The sequence below is a fragment of the Pectinophora gossypiella genome, chromosome 22 (assembly GCF_024362695.1).
Source record: "Pectinophora gossypiella chromosome 22, ilPecGoss1.1, whole genome shotgun sequence".
Taxonomy (NCBI): Eukaryota; Metazoa; Arthropoda; class Insecta; order Lepidoptera; family Gelechiidae; genus Pectinophora; species Pectinophora gossypiella.
Genome location: NC_065425.1, coordinates 3,869,260 through 3,887,546, shown reverse-complemented (window position 1 = coordinate 3,887,546; position 18,287 = coordinate 3,869,260). Strand labels below are relative to the sequence as shown.

The window sequence follows — 18,287 nt, the reverse complement described above, 5'->3', positions numbered from 1 at the left end:
TTTTTCTTATGATAATTTCAACTATCAAACAGCAATCAAGCCAAATTTTATTACTTAACTCCATGTGTGGGGAGATAGTTCTTATCAGGACTACAAGAATTATTTGAATCTGTTTAGGATTTAATGAGATATTAACAGATGAAATTTTTCAAATATTCCTTAGATTCCTACACATGCTCAGTCACTAACAACCTTGTTTTATTGATGAGTAATATAATAATTAGTAAATTACATACCTACCAGACATGAAATCAACCAATAGTTTCTGGACTGATACATAAAATAAAAAGTTATTAGCAAAACGGTTTCGCTTAAAACTGGCTTTCATGATGAGATTTGATCTCCCTTCATATTGTTTTGAGAATAATAATGAATCCTACTCCTATTGTATTTACATGTTTTTATTAGTTTATTAGAGTCCTGTGAATCATAAATAATACCTGTAGAAACAATAAGTAAATGCAAGTCATCGTCTTAGTAGGTACTAGACAGTGATTATGCTCTTACATAAAATTTACCCCTAATTTCAGTTATTAATTACTTTCAGAATCGTCCAAAGAACCAGGAGGGACAGATATTTACTCCAAAGCTGGTATCTGTTGCAGATATTCAAGAAAATTATAGGAAAACAAATGTGAATGACGGACAGATTTAGCAAGATGAAAGATTTAAGCCTACAAGCACGCTACTGTTTCTCACATCAAAGGTACATTGTTAATTATGAACATCAATAGTAAATAAAGCAGTTTTGGAGAAAAATTGTATGTTTCATTAATAATCCCCTGGTTGATTATTTTTATTGATATCGTACAGCTCCATCTATTGGCAAGCTATGGTACTACAGTGACTTCTAGCTATCAAGCTGCCTAGAAATGAAGTCCTGCTTCTCACAAATGGCAGTCCCTTTCCCACTCCATCTATGTACGAGTAGACGTACTTAACCAAATCTATTCCCTAAAAGATGGCGTTAAATTTATAAAATAAATAAAAATAGTTGGCTTATAGAAAACACTAGATTCAAATTAAGAAATAAGTAGTTTCATAATGGTATACATAAACATAAATAGCCTATATACGTCCCACCGCTGGGCACAGACATACATAATGGTATAATCACTAGAATATCATTATCACTTCCATATTGGTTTGTAGATACATACATACATACATACACAAACTCACGCCTACCTCCCACCAGGGCAAGCAGAGACCACTGAATTCCATTTGTTTGTAGGTCTATGAAATTATGAAGCTTAAAGTTGAAACAAAGCCTACATGTTTCTCAAAGTTCTTATTATGTTATGTTTTTCCTGTCTAAAGTCATAAAAAATAAAAGAAACTTATAACAATAAAAATGTAAATTCAAAAAGACGAAAATAATAAATAAATGTCGAAAAAAATATTTCACCCCATAGCCAAAGCTTTTAGTTAACTGTTAAGTACTAACTTTTAGACAAATATATGAACGCATTATTGATACATTGTTTTAAGTTTACGCGGTTTTTATTTATTTTATATCGGGAGTCTCATATCCCCACCCAAACGCGGTAAGAACCCGTTATTATGCGCATTATTGATGTTCATTAAAGTTTATTGAAAATAAACTAGATGACTCCATCCGCGACGATTATTGTGGTGCGTTCTGTTACAGCTCTGTGTGGCATCAGCTTTAGAATCTGCCAATAACAACTGATATCTGAATAAAGTTCACCATTAATTTAGAAATCTTGTCGTGATCAATTTAAATTCTATTTATTGAGTTTGCTTTAGAAAACTGCTCAAGTTTATAACTTCGACGTCTTGATTGAAAAGTACATCTGTAGAAACAATTCAGTCCAGTTCATTTAACTTAAAGTTATTTTTGGCAATCATAGACATCCCTTTTCATTTAAAAAAATAAAAAACTTTCTTCGGTCCCATTCATTTACCATTCTAAATTCATACCATAAACAACCAAATCCTTATTCATCATCCTTCCATAGTACCTATTATCTCTTACTTTCTTATCAATGTTACGGTTCGTTCTACTCACTTTCCTACATACACACACACAGACGCACAAAAGTGTGCATATCGATATTTTGCGGGAACCTTATACCTACGCGCTGAGCACCTATTCTCATTTAAGCTATTGGGGGTTGAGCTAGTGGTTTGGGGGTAGTAGACCGGAATACTGGGGTTAAAAGGGGCTATGGCACCTGCCAAGCCGGCCGCAAGCATGCTTTCCAAAAGTCCGGGACTCTACCTCTATAGTCATGTTATGGAAATGACAACATAACCTCTAGCACCGATTATGGTGCAAACAGCAAACATAATCATAACATTGCCATAAATAACTACTTAAACATTGGACAAGGACCACAATGTATTCTTGTCCAGAGCTCAACTATAGGGTCATTTACTCTGTCAGCAATTATATAGCATAAGCGGTGCTCTGGAAAACTGATGATATTTGTACATCTTTAAATTATATCACGTTGGCCTAACAGAAAGCTCGGTGAGGTGTGGGTACTTAGTTCATCTTGCGATGGATGTACCTCTGGCTGTGCCAAATGGGATATAGTGAGCTTATGTAACGAGTATGTTCAATAAATTATATCGTGTGAAAGTATCAATGCAGCAAGTTAGCAATGCAGGACGGAAGGGGCAAGTCACAGGGACGGTAACCTGGAACCTGACAGAGGGCAGTATTAACTGTTTGTACTATTCAGAGGCGCAGGACAGGACGCCTAGTACAGCTTTGAAATATACTACTCTGGGCGAGTGGGATACCACACGCGTCAGACAGACTACTGCGGCGCAGAAGGCCAGAGGGAAACCATTGCTCTATTTTTCCCTAAAAATGTAGCATGGAGAATGCTACACCGACAAGAGCGTGACTCTTAAATTAGTTATGAAAAATATGCAGCGCATTTTCCAATTACCATTACTCTAGAGCAATTCAATTCCCAAAAAATATTACGGTTCGTTTTTCACTTGTTTTTAATCTCAGTACCAGCATCATATCTCTCTGGGTCGTTGCTTGCAGTAAATGTATTATGCAGGTGAAGTATGTTGCACGGCGGCAGCGAAGTAAAGTTTGGACATAGCAAAAGAATATTTGTACACTGTACAAAATTGCTTGGGTTGAGTAGAACCATAGAATAAGGAAGAATAGTACATATATGACGGCAATTCTCCGCTCCCCACCAGCGGTTGAGCTAAGTTTACCTCACCCCCTCGGTCTTACTTTAGTATTTAATCGAATGGGCGTCAAACGCGACGCACACAGGTCTACGACAACGTCAAAGTGTAGTGCCTGTGTAAAACAAGGTGTTTTGTATCTAGTATCCGGGATGTGGTTGTAAGTACTACAAACTTCAGAAGATAACTAGAGAGAGAAATTGAAACAACACATGAAATTTGCAGCCACGATTGGCATTAGAATTAACATAACATAAACAGTCTATATGCGTCCCACTGCTGTCTACAGTCATCCCTTTAATCAACCGGAGGGGTGTATACTATAAAATACACCACACTGCTTCACAGCGGGTCGGTGAAAGTTGTTTTTTTACGGCTAATAGCCGGGACCAACGGCTTAACGCCCTACCGAAGCACTGAAACATCTCATTAAAAAAATTGCTTTAGTTGGATAACAGCAGGACAAAAAGAAAGTAAAATAAAAATAAAATTTGTTTGAGCGTGAGAGACAAACGCTTGTATGGAGTGCACCTACTGTTCAGTCTAAACTACGAGTATATCCTGATGCACTTTACGCCGCCGGATAAGCTCAGATATATACAAAAGCTATCCGTGTTTATTCTCAGTTGGTTAAACATTTACGTGAGAACACGTCGCTGTTTTGCACTGTTGCTATGCGTTTTTTATAAATATTTTAATGTTTTTTTTGTGCCCAATAAAGTACATTTGATTTGATAGAAATTACAGACGTGAGTTGTGAATGAATGAATCACTATATTACACACAAAAACATAGTAAAGTGATTTTTCTTGTCTGTAAAAAAATAGAAGAATTGAAGAACAGAAATTAGCAATCAGGATCATTAAGTTCAATTTTAAAAAAGTTTTCGTGAAGGTCAATTTAACATTTTTGAATCTACGTCATTTCGCAAGGTGTTATGGCTGAGGAGAAGAAATGATAAGAATCCGCGATAGCAACACATGTTTTATATCAATGCAGGTTTACATTACAAGTTATTTAATAACTAGAGGAACACATTTCATACTGTTATCATTTAGGTAATGATTAATCTTATAATAGGCTTTTTTACATAAAGTAAGCTTCACATGAGATTTACGTTTCTGACAAATTCAAAATATTGTCTGGTAATTTTTATAAACGTAAACATCGCTTCCCAAAATCGATGATTTTAATTTATTTTATTTTTTATTTATTTATGGTCACCAACAGAGTTAACAACAATAAATACATTACAAGTTACATATATATAAACAAGAGTAATTGTTACCCTAATTATAGGTAATTTACTTAAGTAATCTAGAATTTCGGATAACAATTTGATTCAAAATTCAAAATTCAAAAATATCTTTATTCAGTAGGTAACATAGTTACACTTTGAATCGTCAATTTTTACATAACGAACGTCTCATCCGCCTAAAACTTCTGCAGCTTCTCACAACCTGTATAGCCGGGGAAAAGAAGCTGCAAGAAAAACCTCGGCACAGGGCCCTAGACGTTCTTTTAAAAAAAATAAAAATAAACATAAAATATTGATATACAATTGAGTAATTTAGCTGCCTAATATCAGTTCTCAGACAGTTAATCCCATGCATTCATATCTTCTAAATAATCACTAACTTTATAATAACCTTTTTTGTAAAGTTTTTGTTTAACTACTTTCTTAAAGCAGTTGAAAGGCAAATTCTGAATGTCAATGGGAATCTTATTGTAAAAACGTATACATTGCCCCTTAAAAGATTTAGTAATCTTATGTAATCGACTGACTTGTAAAGCAAGTTTATTTTTATTCCGGGTATTAACAATGTGCCGATCGCTATTTTTTGCAAATAATCCTATATGTTTTTTTACATATATTAAGTTTTCAAAGATATATTGTGATGCCATAGTTAAAATATTAATTTCTTTAAATTTATTTCTAAGTGACATCTTGGGTCCCAATTTGTAAATCGCCCGAATGGCCCGCTTTTGCAGAACAAAAATGCTGTTCACATCTGCAGCATGACCCCACAGCAAGATGCCGTACGACATTTGTTTTCCTTGTATTGTATGTCTTTCACAGTTTCTCGGAAGGAGAGATACAGAATGTTTTCATAAATATATATTGATTTGAACTCACCTTTTTTTTTGTTTTTTTTTTGTGACGTGACTTATTGTAGATTTGCCGCAGATGGCATTAACTACTTGGCCGGACAAATGGGGAGCGCTGAAGGCTCTCACCCGGTACGATGTTTAAGACAACAGGCCTGAGGGTGCCCAGGTGGGCGCGAACCTCGTCTCAGGGCGTCGTCTGAGAGGAAAAATATTTGAAAGAATTAATCGACCCTAGTGGGTCGATAGCGATAAGCGCTGAATGAGGGAAATCGTCGACCACGCCGGCGGGGTCGGTATCGGGGGTTTGAACTCACCAGGTATACAAGTCTTGCAGAAGGCAGCGACGATGTTGACACAGAAGAAGGGTACCCAGCACAGAAGAAACACGCCCATGATGATGCCCACGGTGATGGCAGCCTTGTGGTCGGACACGTGGTACGGGGACGAGTGGACGTGCGTGTGTACCCGGGTGCGGACGGACTTGGTCCGGTTATCCGGCATTTGGACCGTCCGGGTAACCGCCCGGATGGACTTGACGTGCTTCTGGGCGTAGCAGTACAATCTGAGGGAAAAGGTTCATTTTAATTCCTTTTATCAGTATAAAATTTTGCGGTTCTCACCATAAATATATAATTATAATATATACGTCTGATATAAATGGGTATATGTATGTATTTTTATTTGTATTTATTATATTTCTTTTTTTGGCAATTATTTTTTTATTATGTCCAGTAAAAAAATATATTCATATATTCTATATTTTTTATATATTTCTACTTTATTTTATTCTTTATTTTTTATTTGTTTTTTTTATGTTACTATTTTATAATTTTATACAAGATGTCGCACTGTCCCGCACCAAATTGTAATAAGTAAATGTTTCCCTACCACTGGTTGCCTGGAGAAATTGCTGCTTAGCAATAATGCCGCCAGATTGTACTGTATCTATCATCCGTTTGTGTAGTTTTTTTTTAATGTTGTGTGCAATAAAGTTTAATTTGATCTGATTTGATAAATTGAATAATATATCCTAATCGGATAATCAGAGACAGATTGATAAAAGTCAAAAGCTAAGTCACTTTGGTCCTGTGGTTCACGGGCTTGCTTCTCAAACGGCGAGCGCCGGTTCGAATCCTGGTTTTTACTAACACAATTGGTTCGACACACACATTATAACCTTCCGAATACATTCCGCTTAGGGACGGTACCGAAAAGTATCGGCGTCCGAAGGACGTAATATACGTCCCGACGACCCGATTACTCTAGCCATAGAGGCAGCCAATCAGCTCGCGACACCGAACACTTCAGGACCCCGATACCGACCCCGCCGGCGTGGTCGACGACTTCCCGCATTCAGCGCTTATCGCCATCGACCCACTAGGGTCGATCAATTCTTTCAAATATTTTTCCTCTCAGACGACGCCCTGAGCCGAGGTTCGCGCCCAACTGGGCACCCTCAGGCCTGTTGTCTTAAACGTTGTACCGGGTGAGAGCCTTCAGCGCTACTTATTTGTCCGGTCAAATAGTTAATGCCATCTGCGGCCAATCTACAATAAGTCACGTCAAACAAAAAAATCACACATTATAACAGAAAGCATGAGGCGTGGGTACTAAGTTTATCTTGCGATGGGTGTACTCTGACTACCCCAATTGGGATACCACCGTGGTCTTATGTTTTGTTTATGTTTTCAAAAGCTAAGAAAGTTTTACAAGGAAGCTGAAGATGAATACCGACAACTGACTGGTTCCAGAAGTTAGTGAGCGTTCAATCTTTTCCAGTTGAACTTTTCCAAAGAAGTTAAGTACAAAATTTCGAAAGTATTCCAGGAATCCATTTTTCATTCCGTCACGAAAATTTACTACGTACATTTTAACATCATGTCATTCGGTGTAAGAATCGTGACTTGTTTTATCACTCAAATTAAAACTTGCTGTAGTTAATTCAAGTTTTTATCTTTCGACGCCTTAGGCAGTGTTCACACCAAACTGACTGTCAGCCGCCGACAGTGAGCGAGCGTTACGCAGTGTATTGTAATTCCATACATATTCGCTTTTTCGTTCACACCAAACCGACAATACGCCATGACGCTATGCGTAGACGCTGATAGTCGGCGGCCGACTAATAAAGTGCGTCACTACCGCCGCGGACGCTGATTGGCTACGCGGCTGAACGCCAGCGTATTGGATTCAAATCGGCCGGCGGATTGTTTTCAATTCAGTTCAGTCAAGCCACTCAGCTCTTTTATATGAAAAATAGTCGGCCGCTCAGCGTACGCATTTGGTGTGAACGTATACAAGCCGACTGTTTTGTTCACACCAATGGCGTATTGTCAGCTACAGCGTATTGTAAGCTTAATGTGAACAAAAAATACCATTTATTTTTACGTTCACACTGAGGCTTATAGTGAGCCTGCGCACAATCGGCGGCTGACTATACGTTTGGTGTGAACACGCACTTAATGAAACTCATCAGTGAAATAAAGAAAATGAGGGGGCCAAGTTTGAATTGCTAACTTTGTAAAGTCAAGTGTCAGCTTTTAGATTGGTAAACAAAAACGGAGTTCGGAACAGCATTTTGGCGCCATTCCATACGGTACGAATACAAATCATTTATTTACCAAAACATGGTAGATATTAATACACAGATATTTAATAATATTAAAAACAAAATATTGTAAATAATAAAAGTTGTTCTTCTTGATTTTTGCGTATAAATAAACGCTTTACATATATGAGCAACCGAAAAACACGCTACGTAAGAAGAAGTTAGCCATAAAAAAAATGTCAAATGTCAAAATTAAAAAGTAATAAATGGTCACGCGCGACCGCAGCGAGCGTCAACATAACATAACAAATACTAAAACAGGAAATACAAAACCAAAGAGAAATACAAAGAGTACAATAAGCGGTCGTATTGCTAAGTAGTAATCTCTTTCAGGCAACCTTTAAGTATAGGATATATTTAATATACCAGTACACAAACTGCGTATGTTGTTATTCAAAAAAATAAGAAAAAAATATTCTTCAAAATTGGCTTATTATATTTAAAGCTTTTTGAACGTCAAAAATTAAATTACTTGTTATGTAACTAGCTGTAAATCTACTACCACATTGCTACCATACCAGCTGTATTGCTGAGGGAAAGACGTGGCCAGAAAACCTCCCAGAACAGGGCCCTACTCCTACTGTTTTATGTGTTCCTTTCTTTTTTAAGTCCAGTTTGTATTATATAAAAACTTAAATACAATGGTATTCCACGCCTATTTCCCACCGGGGTAAGCAGACACTATAGAATTCCATTTGCTTCGATCCTGACACACTGGACAAGCCTGTGTATTCCAATTGCAGTGGAAGGTAAGTGAATGTAACTTTTTCACAGAAGTGTGTCTTTATGAGCTCCCTGACAGAAGCAGGCCTATCCACATACGCAGCACCCGATCACGAGTTGAATTACATAAGAGGCGAAGCATTTAAGTCTTGTCGCTAACACCTCCCTTTCTGTCTCCCATTCCATTAGCACTTGTAGAACTGTACTTCAAAGCGTAAGCACCTACAGTCAGTTGTCCTCCGAGACAATGAAACACAAGAGATGTCTTGCGCAACACTCAAGATAATGACAACAGATAATCCTTTTATCGAAGACACGCTTTGTTTTATTATGAGACACGTCAGCTCTCGGTTGACAGATTTTGTAAGAGCCTTTGTAAACTGCGATTATTGAATAATATTATAAGCGCTTACATAGTAATAATATTATTTATGAATTTCCACAGACTATTTTAGGAACTCAAATTCGTTATAATACCAAATCACCCACACTTCCTAGCGTTGTCCTGTTTTTAGAATAGAATAGAATATAAATAATTTATTTTAGATATAAGTAGGTATTGGTATACAGTTGGTTACTCATAGTAGGTAACTAAACCTTATTTCGTCAGCTCAGCAATATGTTGTGACACTCCGACATTGAGGGAGTGCCACAACGCTTTCAGCTATGCCCCAAAAATACTAAAAAACACTTTTTTACACTGTTCGCTTACCTAATCTGAAGATTTGACAGGTCCGGTTTTTTACAGAAGCGACGGCCTGTCTGACATTTCTTCCCGCGAAGGGAAAACCAGTCCAATACAGATTATGTCACATACTTCTCGGGAATGTGAGTTTCCTTCACCGCTCAGTACGTGATCATTTATTTATGATCCAAACACGAATTCGAAAATAAATAAAAATTGAATAAGTACATCTACTACCATCAAATGAGTAACTGAAAAGCAGCAGCAACGCTGAGGCTCTTTTTTTCTGTCACAACTGATAGTGAATTGGATTGCATTAATTTAAGCAAAAGTTTTTCTGATTGAATAAAGTTCTTTTCATTTATTGTCCGGTTCTTTTTTGGTCCGGGTTCAATTTCCGAAGGAGACATTGTCGAAATCACTTTGTGAGACTGTCCTTTGTTTGGTAAGGACATTGCAGGCTTGAATCACCTGATTGTCCGGAAAAGTAAGACGATTCCATGATTCGATGGGCACGTTAAGCTGATGCTTTTGGCTATTAGCCGTAAAAACAGGTCTACTAACCCGCAGTGGAGCAGCGTGGTAGAGTATGCTCCATAGCTCCGGTCGATTGAAAGGAAGCCTGTGTCCAGCAGTGGCACGTATGTAGACTGTTTATACTTGCGTGTACTTTTGTTTCTTTTTGTTTTTTGTTGTAGTAGTCTAGTTTTAATTATTTGTAACGTTAAGATTAAGAATATTTAATTGTTAAGTTTATATATGCTTATGTTATATTTTATATGTTGGAATTTTGAAATGTTCGAATCGAAGTGTCCGGGGTATGCTAGGGGGACACTTTGGGAACATCTGGATAACCAAGCTATTTATAAGGCGCTTTTAATATTGGTAAAACTTCACAGACAGTCACGTCTATAAACCTAGTCAGTGTAGAGCCTTCAAGTGGATAGGTAAACTCATTGGTAAGGTCACTCTACGCATTAATTAAGGGGTGTGATTGAAATGTCAAGGTGGTAGCTTGGATTTTCATTTACCTATGTAGATTTATTTTGTTATTAACGTTCCCACTGCTGGGGCACGGGCCTTCCCTATGGATGGATAGGGAGATCGGGCCTTAAACCACCACGCGGGCCCAGTGCGGATTGATGGTTATTAACGACTGCTAATGCAGCCGGGACCAACGGCTTAACGTGCCTTCCGAAGCATGAAGGAGCTCGAGATGAAATTTTTTTTTGTGGTCACCCATCCTATGACCGGCCTTTGCGAAAGTTGCTTAACTTCAACAATCGCAGACCGAGCGCGTTAACCGCTGCGCCACCGAGCTCCTCAACCCAACGCCGTTCTACGTAGTAGTACGTAGTATTATTCCTTATTCTATGGCAAAGTCCAAGTATATATACCTACCTAGATATATGATATTTACCCTATTTTCTCTCAACAAGTAGTCAACAGATAACCCTCTATAAATTTCTCCGGCGGAAGGGGAAGCTGTTGACCACGCGTAATGTACTAGTAAATGGAGTGATAATATTGTAAGGGCTTGTTCAAATAGCTGCTGGTAGACGAGAAATAACTAAAGCGAGGGAACGGAGTTAATGTCCAACGTCTGTACTTCGAGTGAAAATAGCAGTAGTCTTGAATTAAGGCTGCAGTTTTCGCAAAATTGAGTAGTAAAGTAGAGCAACTTCAAGTATACCGGTTCTAAGTTTTTGGGGACGAGTATCGATCAAGATGCAAATATACAATATAAAAAAATACATAAGTAGGTAAATAATAAATGTATCTTATATAAATGATAAATACAAAATTATAATGTGATCCAAATATCATAAGTAGGTACGCTTCTGCCGTTACATTATATTTTTGATTAATTATGTAAGTACCTGAGTAATGAAAAAATAACGGCCTCCGTGGTCCAGTGGTTGAGCGTTAGGCTCACGAATCCGGAGGACCTAGGTTCGAATCCCGGTGGCGAAATATCACAAAAATTACTTTGTGTTCCCTAGTTTGGTTAGGACATTACAGGCTGATTACCTGATTGTCCGAAAGTAAGATTATCCGTGCTTCGGAAGGTACGTTAAGCCGTTGGTCCCGGTAACTACTTACTGATGTAAGTAAGTAGTCGTTACATGAGTCATATCAGGGGCCTATGCCGGCTCAGTAATAACCCTGATACCAGGGTTGATGGGGTTGGTAATCCACCTCACAACCCACACGATAAAAGAAGAAGATGAAAAAATAGGTTATTATCACGTTAAATTTCGACAGCGCCATCTATATTATTTTTTGGGTACGTAGCCTGGAAAGTCTTTCAGTCCTGACGTTTCTTTTATTTCATTTAATGTTTGAATAATATAAACTGTTGGTGTCTCTTTATAAATAAATAAAACGGGACATCGCGCGAATACTTTACGCCCCGGAAAGTAACACAACAAACAAACAAACAACAACAACAAACAGAACACAAATACACAAACTGTTTAAACAGTGATAACAAACTCACCTGCAATAAATACTAATCATGACTATGCACGGTAGATAGAAGGATATACAGCTCGACACCACGGCGTACGTCGGGGTTAGAACCAGGGCGCAAGTTGGATATCTTGGTGGCTTCTGAGTCGCTGCAAACTCTTCGTGAGGTCGGTGCAAACCCAGAGAGATGGGCAGGAAGCTGATCAGGGCAGCTAGAAGCCATATCATCGCGATTGTGATTATGGCCACGCGACGTGTGACCCACCGGCCGTATCTGAAAGAGATTGAAATATTCAGCATTTATGTATAAAATGGCGGATAAAAAATTAACTTTTTAGGTCATAATATAAGTAACATAAGCTTCATGACTATATCCCAAGAGGTAGACCATGATATACATTTGAAGGCAGTAATTATTATCTCATAAATATTACTGTATCTTGACCTCTATAGCCATAAACACGCCAAGTGACGCGCGGTCCTGACATCAGAACCATCGGTCACCTTTAAATGTTATTTTATTTCTAAAATACCATAGAAGCAAATGTCTGGTCACTAGGCGGAATTGAGTCGGCAGCAATTATTGAGCACCATTTCAACTTAAAATACGCCGACAGAATACGAGTGACCGGCCATGTTATAAGTTTGGGGGCAGCAAATATTGGCTCATAAGTATTACCGTATCTTGCCGTATACTTTGTGAGTCTGTCCTTTGTTTGGTAAGGACATTGCTGGCTTGAATCACCTGATTGTCCGAAAAAGTAATATGATTCCGTGCTTCAGAGGGCGCGTGAAAGTATTGCCCCGTGACAGCCGTAAAATATCTCCACCAACCCGCAGTAGCGCAGCGTGTTGGAGGATGCTCCAGACCCCCTCCGGTTGACAGAGGGGAGGCCTGGGCCCAGTAGTAGGACGTATATAGGCTGTTTAAGTTATCTTATAACTACATAACATAAGCTCACGACTATATCACAATTGGGGTAGTGTATCCGTAGGGTATGTTGCAAGATGAACTAAGTACCGGTACTTACATGAGCTTTCTGTAAGACCGATGTAAGCTACCTTATGACGTTACGTGGATAGTGGCGACTAGTGCCGGTTTTATGGATTCAACAAAAAGGACATTTGCGCACATCGCAAAGAGTGTCCACACGTTTTTGTTAGCGTTATACTGAGTCACTTGTTTGAAAATTAATGTGACGACCCAGCTTTTAACCAGCGGACAGTCAAGACGCTTGTACAGACACTTCTATTCATAAATTCTGACAGGTGGTTCAGAAGTTAAGTGGGAACAGATGTGCGTACACACATACATGAATACATAGCAGCCAAAAATATAGCCCTCCGTTTTGCTTCGCCGCAATCATGTAATTTAGTTCCCACTTTTCATCTACCTAATTATCGAACCAATTATGCCCATTTGCGGCGTGAGTCCAATTATGATGTGACGTGAGGGGCGTGGGGCCCCTTTGTGATGGGGCCTCTAGGTTAGTACTTAGTCTATGACGGCTTTGCCTAAATATTATGCTGGTGCTACACGTGCCACCGACACAGGACCTCATGCGGGCTTGATGAAATGTTACGTGATTCGTCTATGTTGTTTGCATATATAATATTTATGAACAGCGTACCGTTATCGTAACGAATTCGTAGTGTTTTCGTAGCGTTGGCGTAGCATTATCGTAGCGTTATCGTAGCGTCAGCGTAGCGTTATCATAAATGAAAACCTTTTGGCTAGGACCTGTAGGGTGCAATAGTATTTCCGCATTTTTTGTTTGAACTGGATTCTAATTGTTTAATGGATCCTGAAATCCTCTCATGAGCAGTAAACGATACTAAGATTTTGGGAAATATACAAAAAATCATCATCATCATCATCTACCTACATTATCCCGTTTTTCACGCGATCCGCTTACCTAACCTGAAGATTTGACAGACCCAGCTTTTAACAGAAGCGACTGCCTGTCTGACCTTTTAACCCGTGAAGGGAATACCAGCCCAATACAGGTTAGGTCACACACCTCTGAAAATGTATTTCTAACGAATGTGGGTTTGCTCACGATATTTTCCTTCATCCTTGAGCACGTGATAATCATTTATGATCCAAACATGATTTCGAAAACAAATTTGTTAAAACAATTTGACAATCATTGGTTAAAATATACAAATAATAAAGTATATATTATTTTATTATAAGACATAGTCTTTTAACGTAGGTATAATGTCACAATCAGCGTGTGTGAAATCGCACGAAATATTTTCATCTCGTTTGCAATATTACGGTAATTCATCATTGCTTTTCGTATGAATCATCGACGATATAACGTAATAGACACCTATAGTCTTCGTTTTGTTATTACACGCCTCACCCCCTTACTTATCTCCCCATCCTTCCCTTATCGCCTCACTCAGCTCACGATCCAGAGGTCCCGGGTTCGAATCCCGATGGGGACATATCACAAATATCACTTTGTGATCCCTAGTTTGGTTAGGACATTACAGGCTGATCACCTGATTGTCCGAAAGTATGACGATCCGTGCTTCGAAAGGCACGTTTAAGCCGTTGGTCCCGGTTACTATTTACTGATGTAAGTACGTAGTCGTTACATGAGTCATGTCAGGGGCCTTTGGGGGGTCAATAACCTTGACACCAGGGTTGATGAAATTGGTAGTCCACCTCACAACCCACACGATAGAAGAAGACCGCCTGATAGACACGGATTTTAATGAAACTAAGTGGGTCGTGTACTAGGTTTAAGATAAAATATGGAATTCGGATAACTAAATAAAGACAGACCTAAAGCTAATGAAAAACATTTTCCGAAACGAAAAAAGCTTTTCTTAGAATTGACTTTTGATAGGATTGGAGAAAAATACACCAGTAAGAGCGTTGCTCTTAAAAACTTATGATGATAATTTATTCTCTCATCTAGCTGAGGTAAGAAGGGGACGAGGGAAGCGAAGCACTGCGTTCTGATTGGTGCATTCAAGATTCTACACGTCGAAAAGTGAAGGCAGGGGTCGCGATTGGTCGAACGTTGTCGGGTAGCATCGTATATTATCATCATTATCTTCCTAGAATTATCCAATTTTTCACAGGGTCCGCTTACCCAATCTGAAGATTTGATAGGTCCGGTTTTTTACCCTTCCCGCAAAGGGAAAACCAGCCCAATACAGGTTAGGTCACATACCTACGAAAATACATTTCTCGGGAATGTGGGTTTCCTCACGATAACATTTTATATCTGGCCAGCATCTTATATCTGATCTGTTAATCAGATGTGTTGTCAGAACCCGTTCGTATGTTATTAGGAGTCTAGGTGTTGTATCTTCGATGTATAGATGGGTGGGTGTGTAGGCCTGTCGACGCCTACGATTTCAAGTGATGTTTTCTTTAGAGTAAAGGAAAATTTCACGGTTGCGCGAATTGAATGTAGACAATGTGTTTGACGTATGTTGAGATTGTGAACCGTTATTCAATTTTTAGGGTTCCTTTTTTATTTTAATTTTACGTGACTTATTGTAGATTTGTCGCAGATGGCATTAACTACTTGGCCGGACAAATGGGGAGCGCTGAAGGCTTCTCACCCGGTACAACGTTTAAGACAACAGGCCTGAGGGTGCCCAGTTGGGCGCGAACCTCGGCTCAGGGCGTCGTCTGAGATGAAAAATATCTGAAAGAATTGATCGACCCTAGTGGGTCGATAGCGATAAGCGCTGATTGAGGGAAATCGTCGACCACGCCGGCGGGGTCGGTATCGGGGTATTAGGGTTCCGAATCTCAAAAAGAAAAACGGAACTCTTGTAGGATCACCTTGCTGTCTGTCCGTCTGTTTGTCGTTAAAGTCAAAGCCTCGTTTGTCAATGCGGCGCAAATGCTGTACAGGTTGTGAGAAGCTGCAATAGTTTTAGGCGGATGAGACGTTCGTTATGTAAAAAATGACGAATCAAAGTGTAACTATGTTACCTACTGAATAAAGATATTTTTGAATTTTTAATTTTAATATGTAAACCAATTTATTCAAACAATTAAAAACAAAACAAACACATGTTATAAATAAAACACCTCCTCCAATGCGTCACATCGAGACAAGGTGTCCAACAGGCTGGCAGCATTATTACCCCTCTGAATCGCCAGACTAATTTTCTGACAGAAATAACTACCAGAAAGATTCTTAAGAAGAGAAGAAAAGAATCGAAGAGGTTTTTAATTTTTGAATTTGAATTTTGAAATAAATGTTTTTTCTTTCTTCCTAATGACGCAAATAACTGTCTTCCTTTTTTTTTTCTTTTTTTTTACTTCCTTCCTTTAACAACTATCAAAACACAATATTACGGTAAATTACCTCTAAACCGCAATAACCATAAATTCCACGAGTCTTACAAAGAAAATTAGGAAAAATATCCCCTTTGTGGTCTCTTATGCTCATACAAATATGGTAATATTTTCGCTCCGAAGTCAGTGAAGGGATAATAGGACCTTGGCAAGCCTTTATAAGATTACTGTAACGTTTAAGTGTCGTTTTTATGAGAGAGAAAATCTTGAGTCGCTCTTTACATAAACATAAAGACATAAAGGTCATCATCGTCTACCTAGCATTATCCCGTTTTTTCACAGAATCCGCTTACCTAACCTGAAGCTTTGACAGGTCCGGTTTTTTACAGAAGCAACTGCCTGTCTGACCTTCTAACCCGCGAAGGGAAAACCAACACAACATATTAGGGAAAAAAAAAACTTATCTATTTCGACAATATTGATTGAATTGATCGAATTGAAATCTTTGATCAGTAACGCCTACCTACGCCAATCACAGATACCAGTCTCTCGCCTGCTTTATTAATCTGTACCCGTATACGCACATTGGATATTGTATTTAAGTTCTAAGCTAGTGAGAGAAATAAACATTATTTTTATTTATAATTTTATCATGTTGCGCGTGTTAGTCCTATAGGTCACTATTTATAAATGTAAGTACCTAGTTAAATTTCAAATTCAATAATATATTTATTCAGTAGGTAACATAGTTACACTTTTAATCGTCAATTTTTACATAACGAACGTCTCATCCGCCTAAAACTACTGCAGCTTCTTACAACCTGTATAGCCGGGGAAAAAAGCTGCAAGAAAAACCTCGGCACAGGGCCCTAGACGTTATTTAAAAAAATAAACATAAAATATTGTTATACAATTGAGTAATTTAGCTGCCTAATATCAGTTTTCAGACAGTTAATCGTTTAGTCGATAGTCGTTTCATGAGCCATATCAGGGACCTTTGGTGGCTCAATAATAACCCTGACATCTGAAAGAGATCCAACTATTGCCCAACGACTGAAATTAGCTTCTAAATGTTTTTTTCGATACAAAAATAGATAGAAAATTATAAAAGTGCTTATTCATTTTTGACTTGAAAAGGCTCAAGTTGTATGTTTCGAGAGACCGATTCGCGGGCAGTCACTTTTGATATGAACTTGCAGCCACGATACAAAGTGCTGAGGTGTCTATACCTATGATGAACCGCATTGTTTTAGTATGGTTTTAGTAGGTACACCATTTGAATAAGCAAAAAAAGGGCAAACTCACCGCAAAGGATCTTTGATATGGATATATCTGTCGAGTGATATGGCGCATAAGTTGAGAATGGAGGCGGTAGAACACATGACGTCACAAGCCACCCATGTGTCGCAAAACTGCTCGCCGAACACCCAGTACCTGGAAAAAATTAGGATAGTTAATAGCTGCTCTATTGCCTTTATATAACTTCGTGCCCGCTGCCGTGGAGACCTTTGGTAGCTGGGGGGGCGGACGCCAAAATCTTTGTATCAGAATTGGGTCTCAGGCCAACAAGCACCTATTTAACTTAGGGATAACGGACAGCCCACTTTGCAGAGGCTGTCTGGACGCAGAAGAAACTGCACAACGGGTAAAAATCCTCAAAGGAATGGGGTCGCTCCGCGAAGCCTGTGAAAACCCCAGGAGGCTTCTGAGCTTCTGGAAGGAGATAGGTTGGCTTACGTAGTCAACAATTACACGCATAATGGGCCACCTTAGAGTCTAAATGCGGAAAACAGAGCCCACTAACACAACACAACACAACACATGGGTCTCAGGCTCAGGGAGAAAACAGGTGACTCCCGCTCCGGCTCGTTCCTGGTCCAAAGGCTGGCCATTGCCATTCAGCGCGGTAATGCGGCTAGTATTGTGGGCACCTTTGCTCCGGGAACAGTGAGGGGCGGGTTATTTAATGAATAGTTTTTATGTTTGTAATTAATTAAATAGTTAAAAATATAGCTAATCGAATAACTACGTTGAATATACAGGGTGTTAGTGACACCGTAACGGAAACTTTGAGGGATAACTCAGACCATTATGACACCAATGAGTTGATATCATTATCACCAATGAGAGGAGCTCGGTGGCGCAGCGGTAAACGCGCTCGGTCTGCGATTGTTGAAGTAAAGCAACTTTCGCAGAGGCCGGTCATAGGATGGGTGACCACAAAAAAAAAG

At 38.9% G+C, this 18,287-nt stretch overlaps 1 protein-coding gene across 1 annotated transcript in view; it reads right to left on the bottom strand.

Annotated features, from left to right (window-relative positions):
* The window catches only part of LOC126376946 (dopamine receptor 1-like), a 49,036-nt gene that overhangs the window by 11,812 nt on the left and 18,937 nt on the right, over nucleotides 1-18,287 (bottom strand). Inside the window, exons 4-6 of the mRNA XM_050024496.1 lie at nucleotides 17,362-17,490; nucleotides 11,809-12,054; nucleotides 5,610-5,857 (exon numbers count right to left, since the gene is read on the bottom strand). Coding sequence (XP_049880453.1) covers nucleotides 5,610-5,857; nucleotides 11,809-12,054; nucleotides 17,362-17,490 — 623 coding nt within the window. The remainder of the gene's footprint in view (nucleotides 1-5,609; nucleotides 5,858-11,808; nucleotides 12,055-17,361; nucleotides 17,491-18,287) is intronic.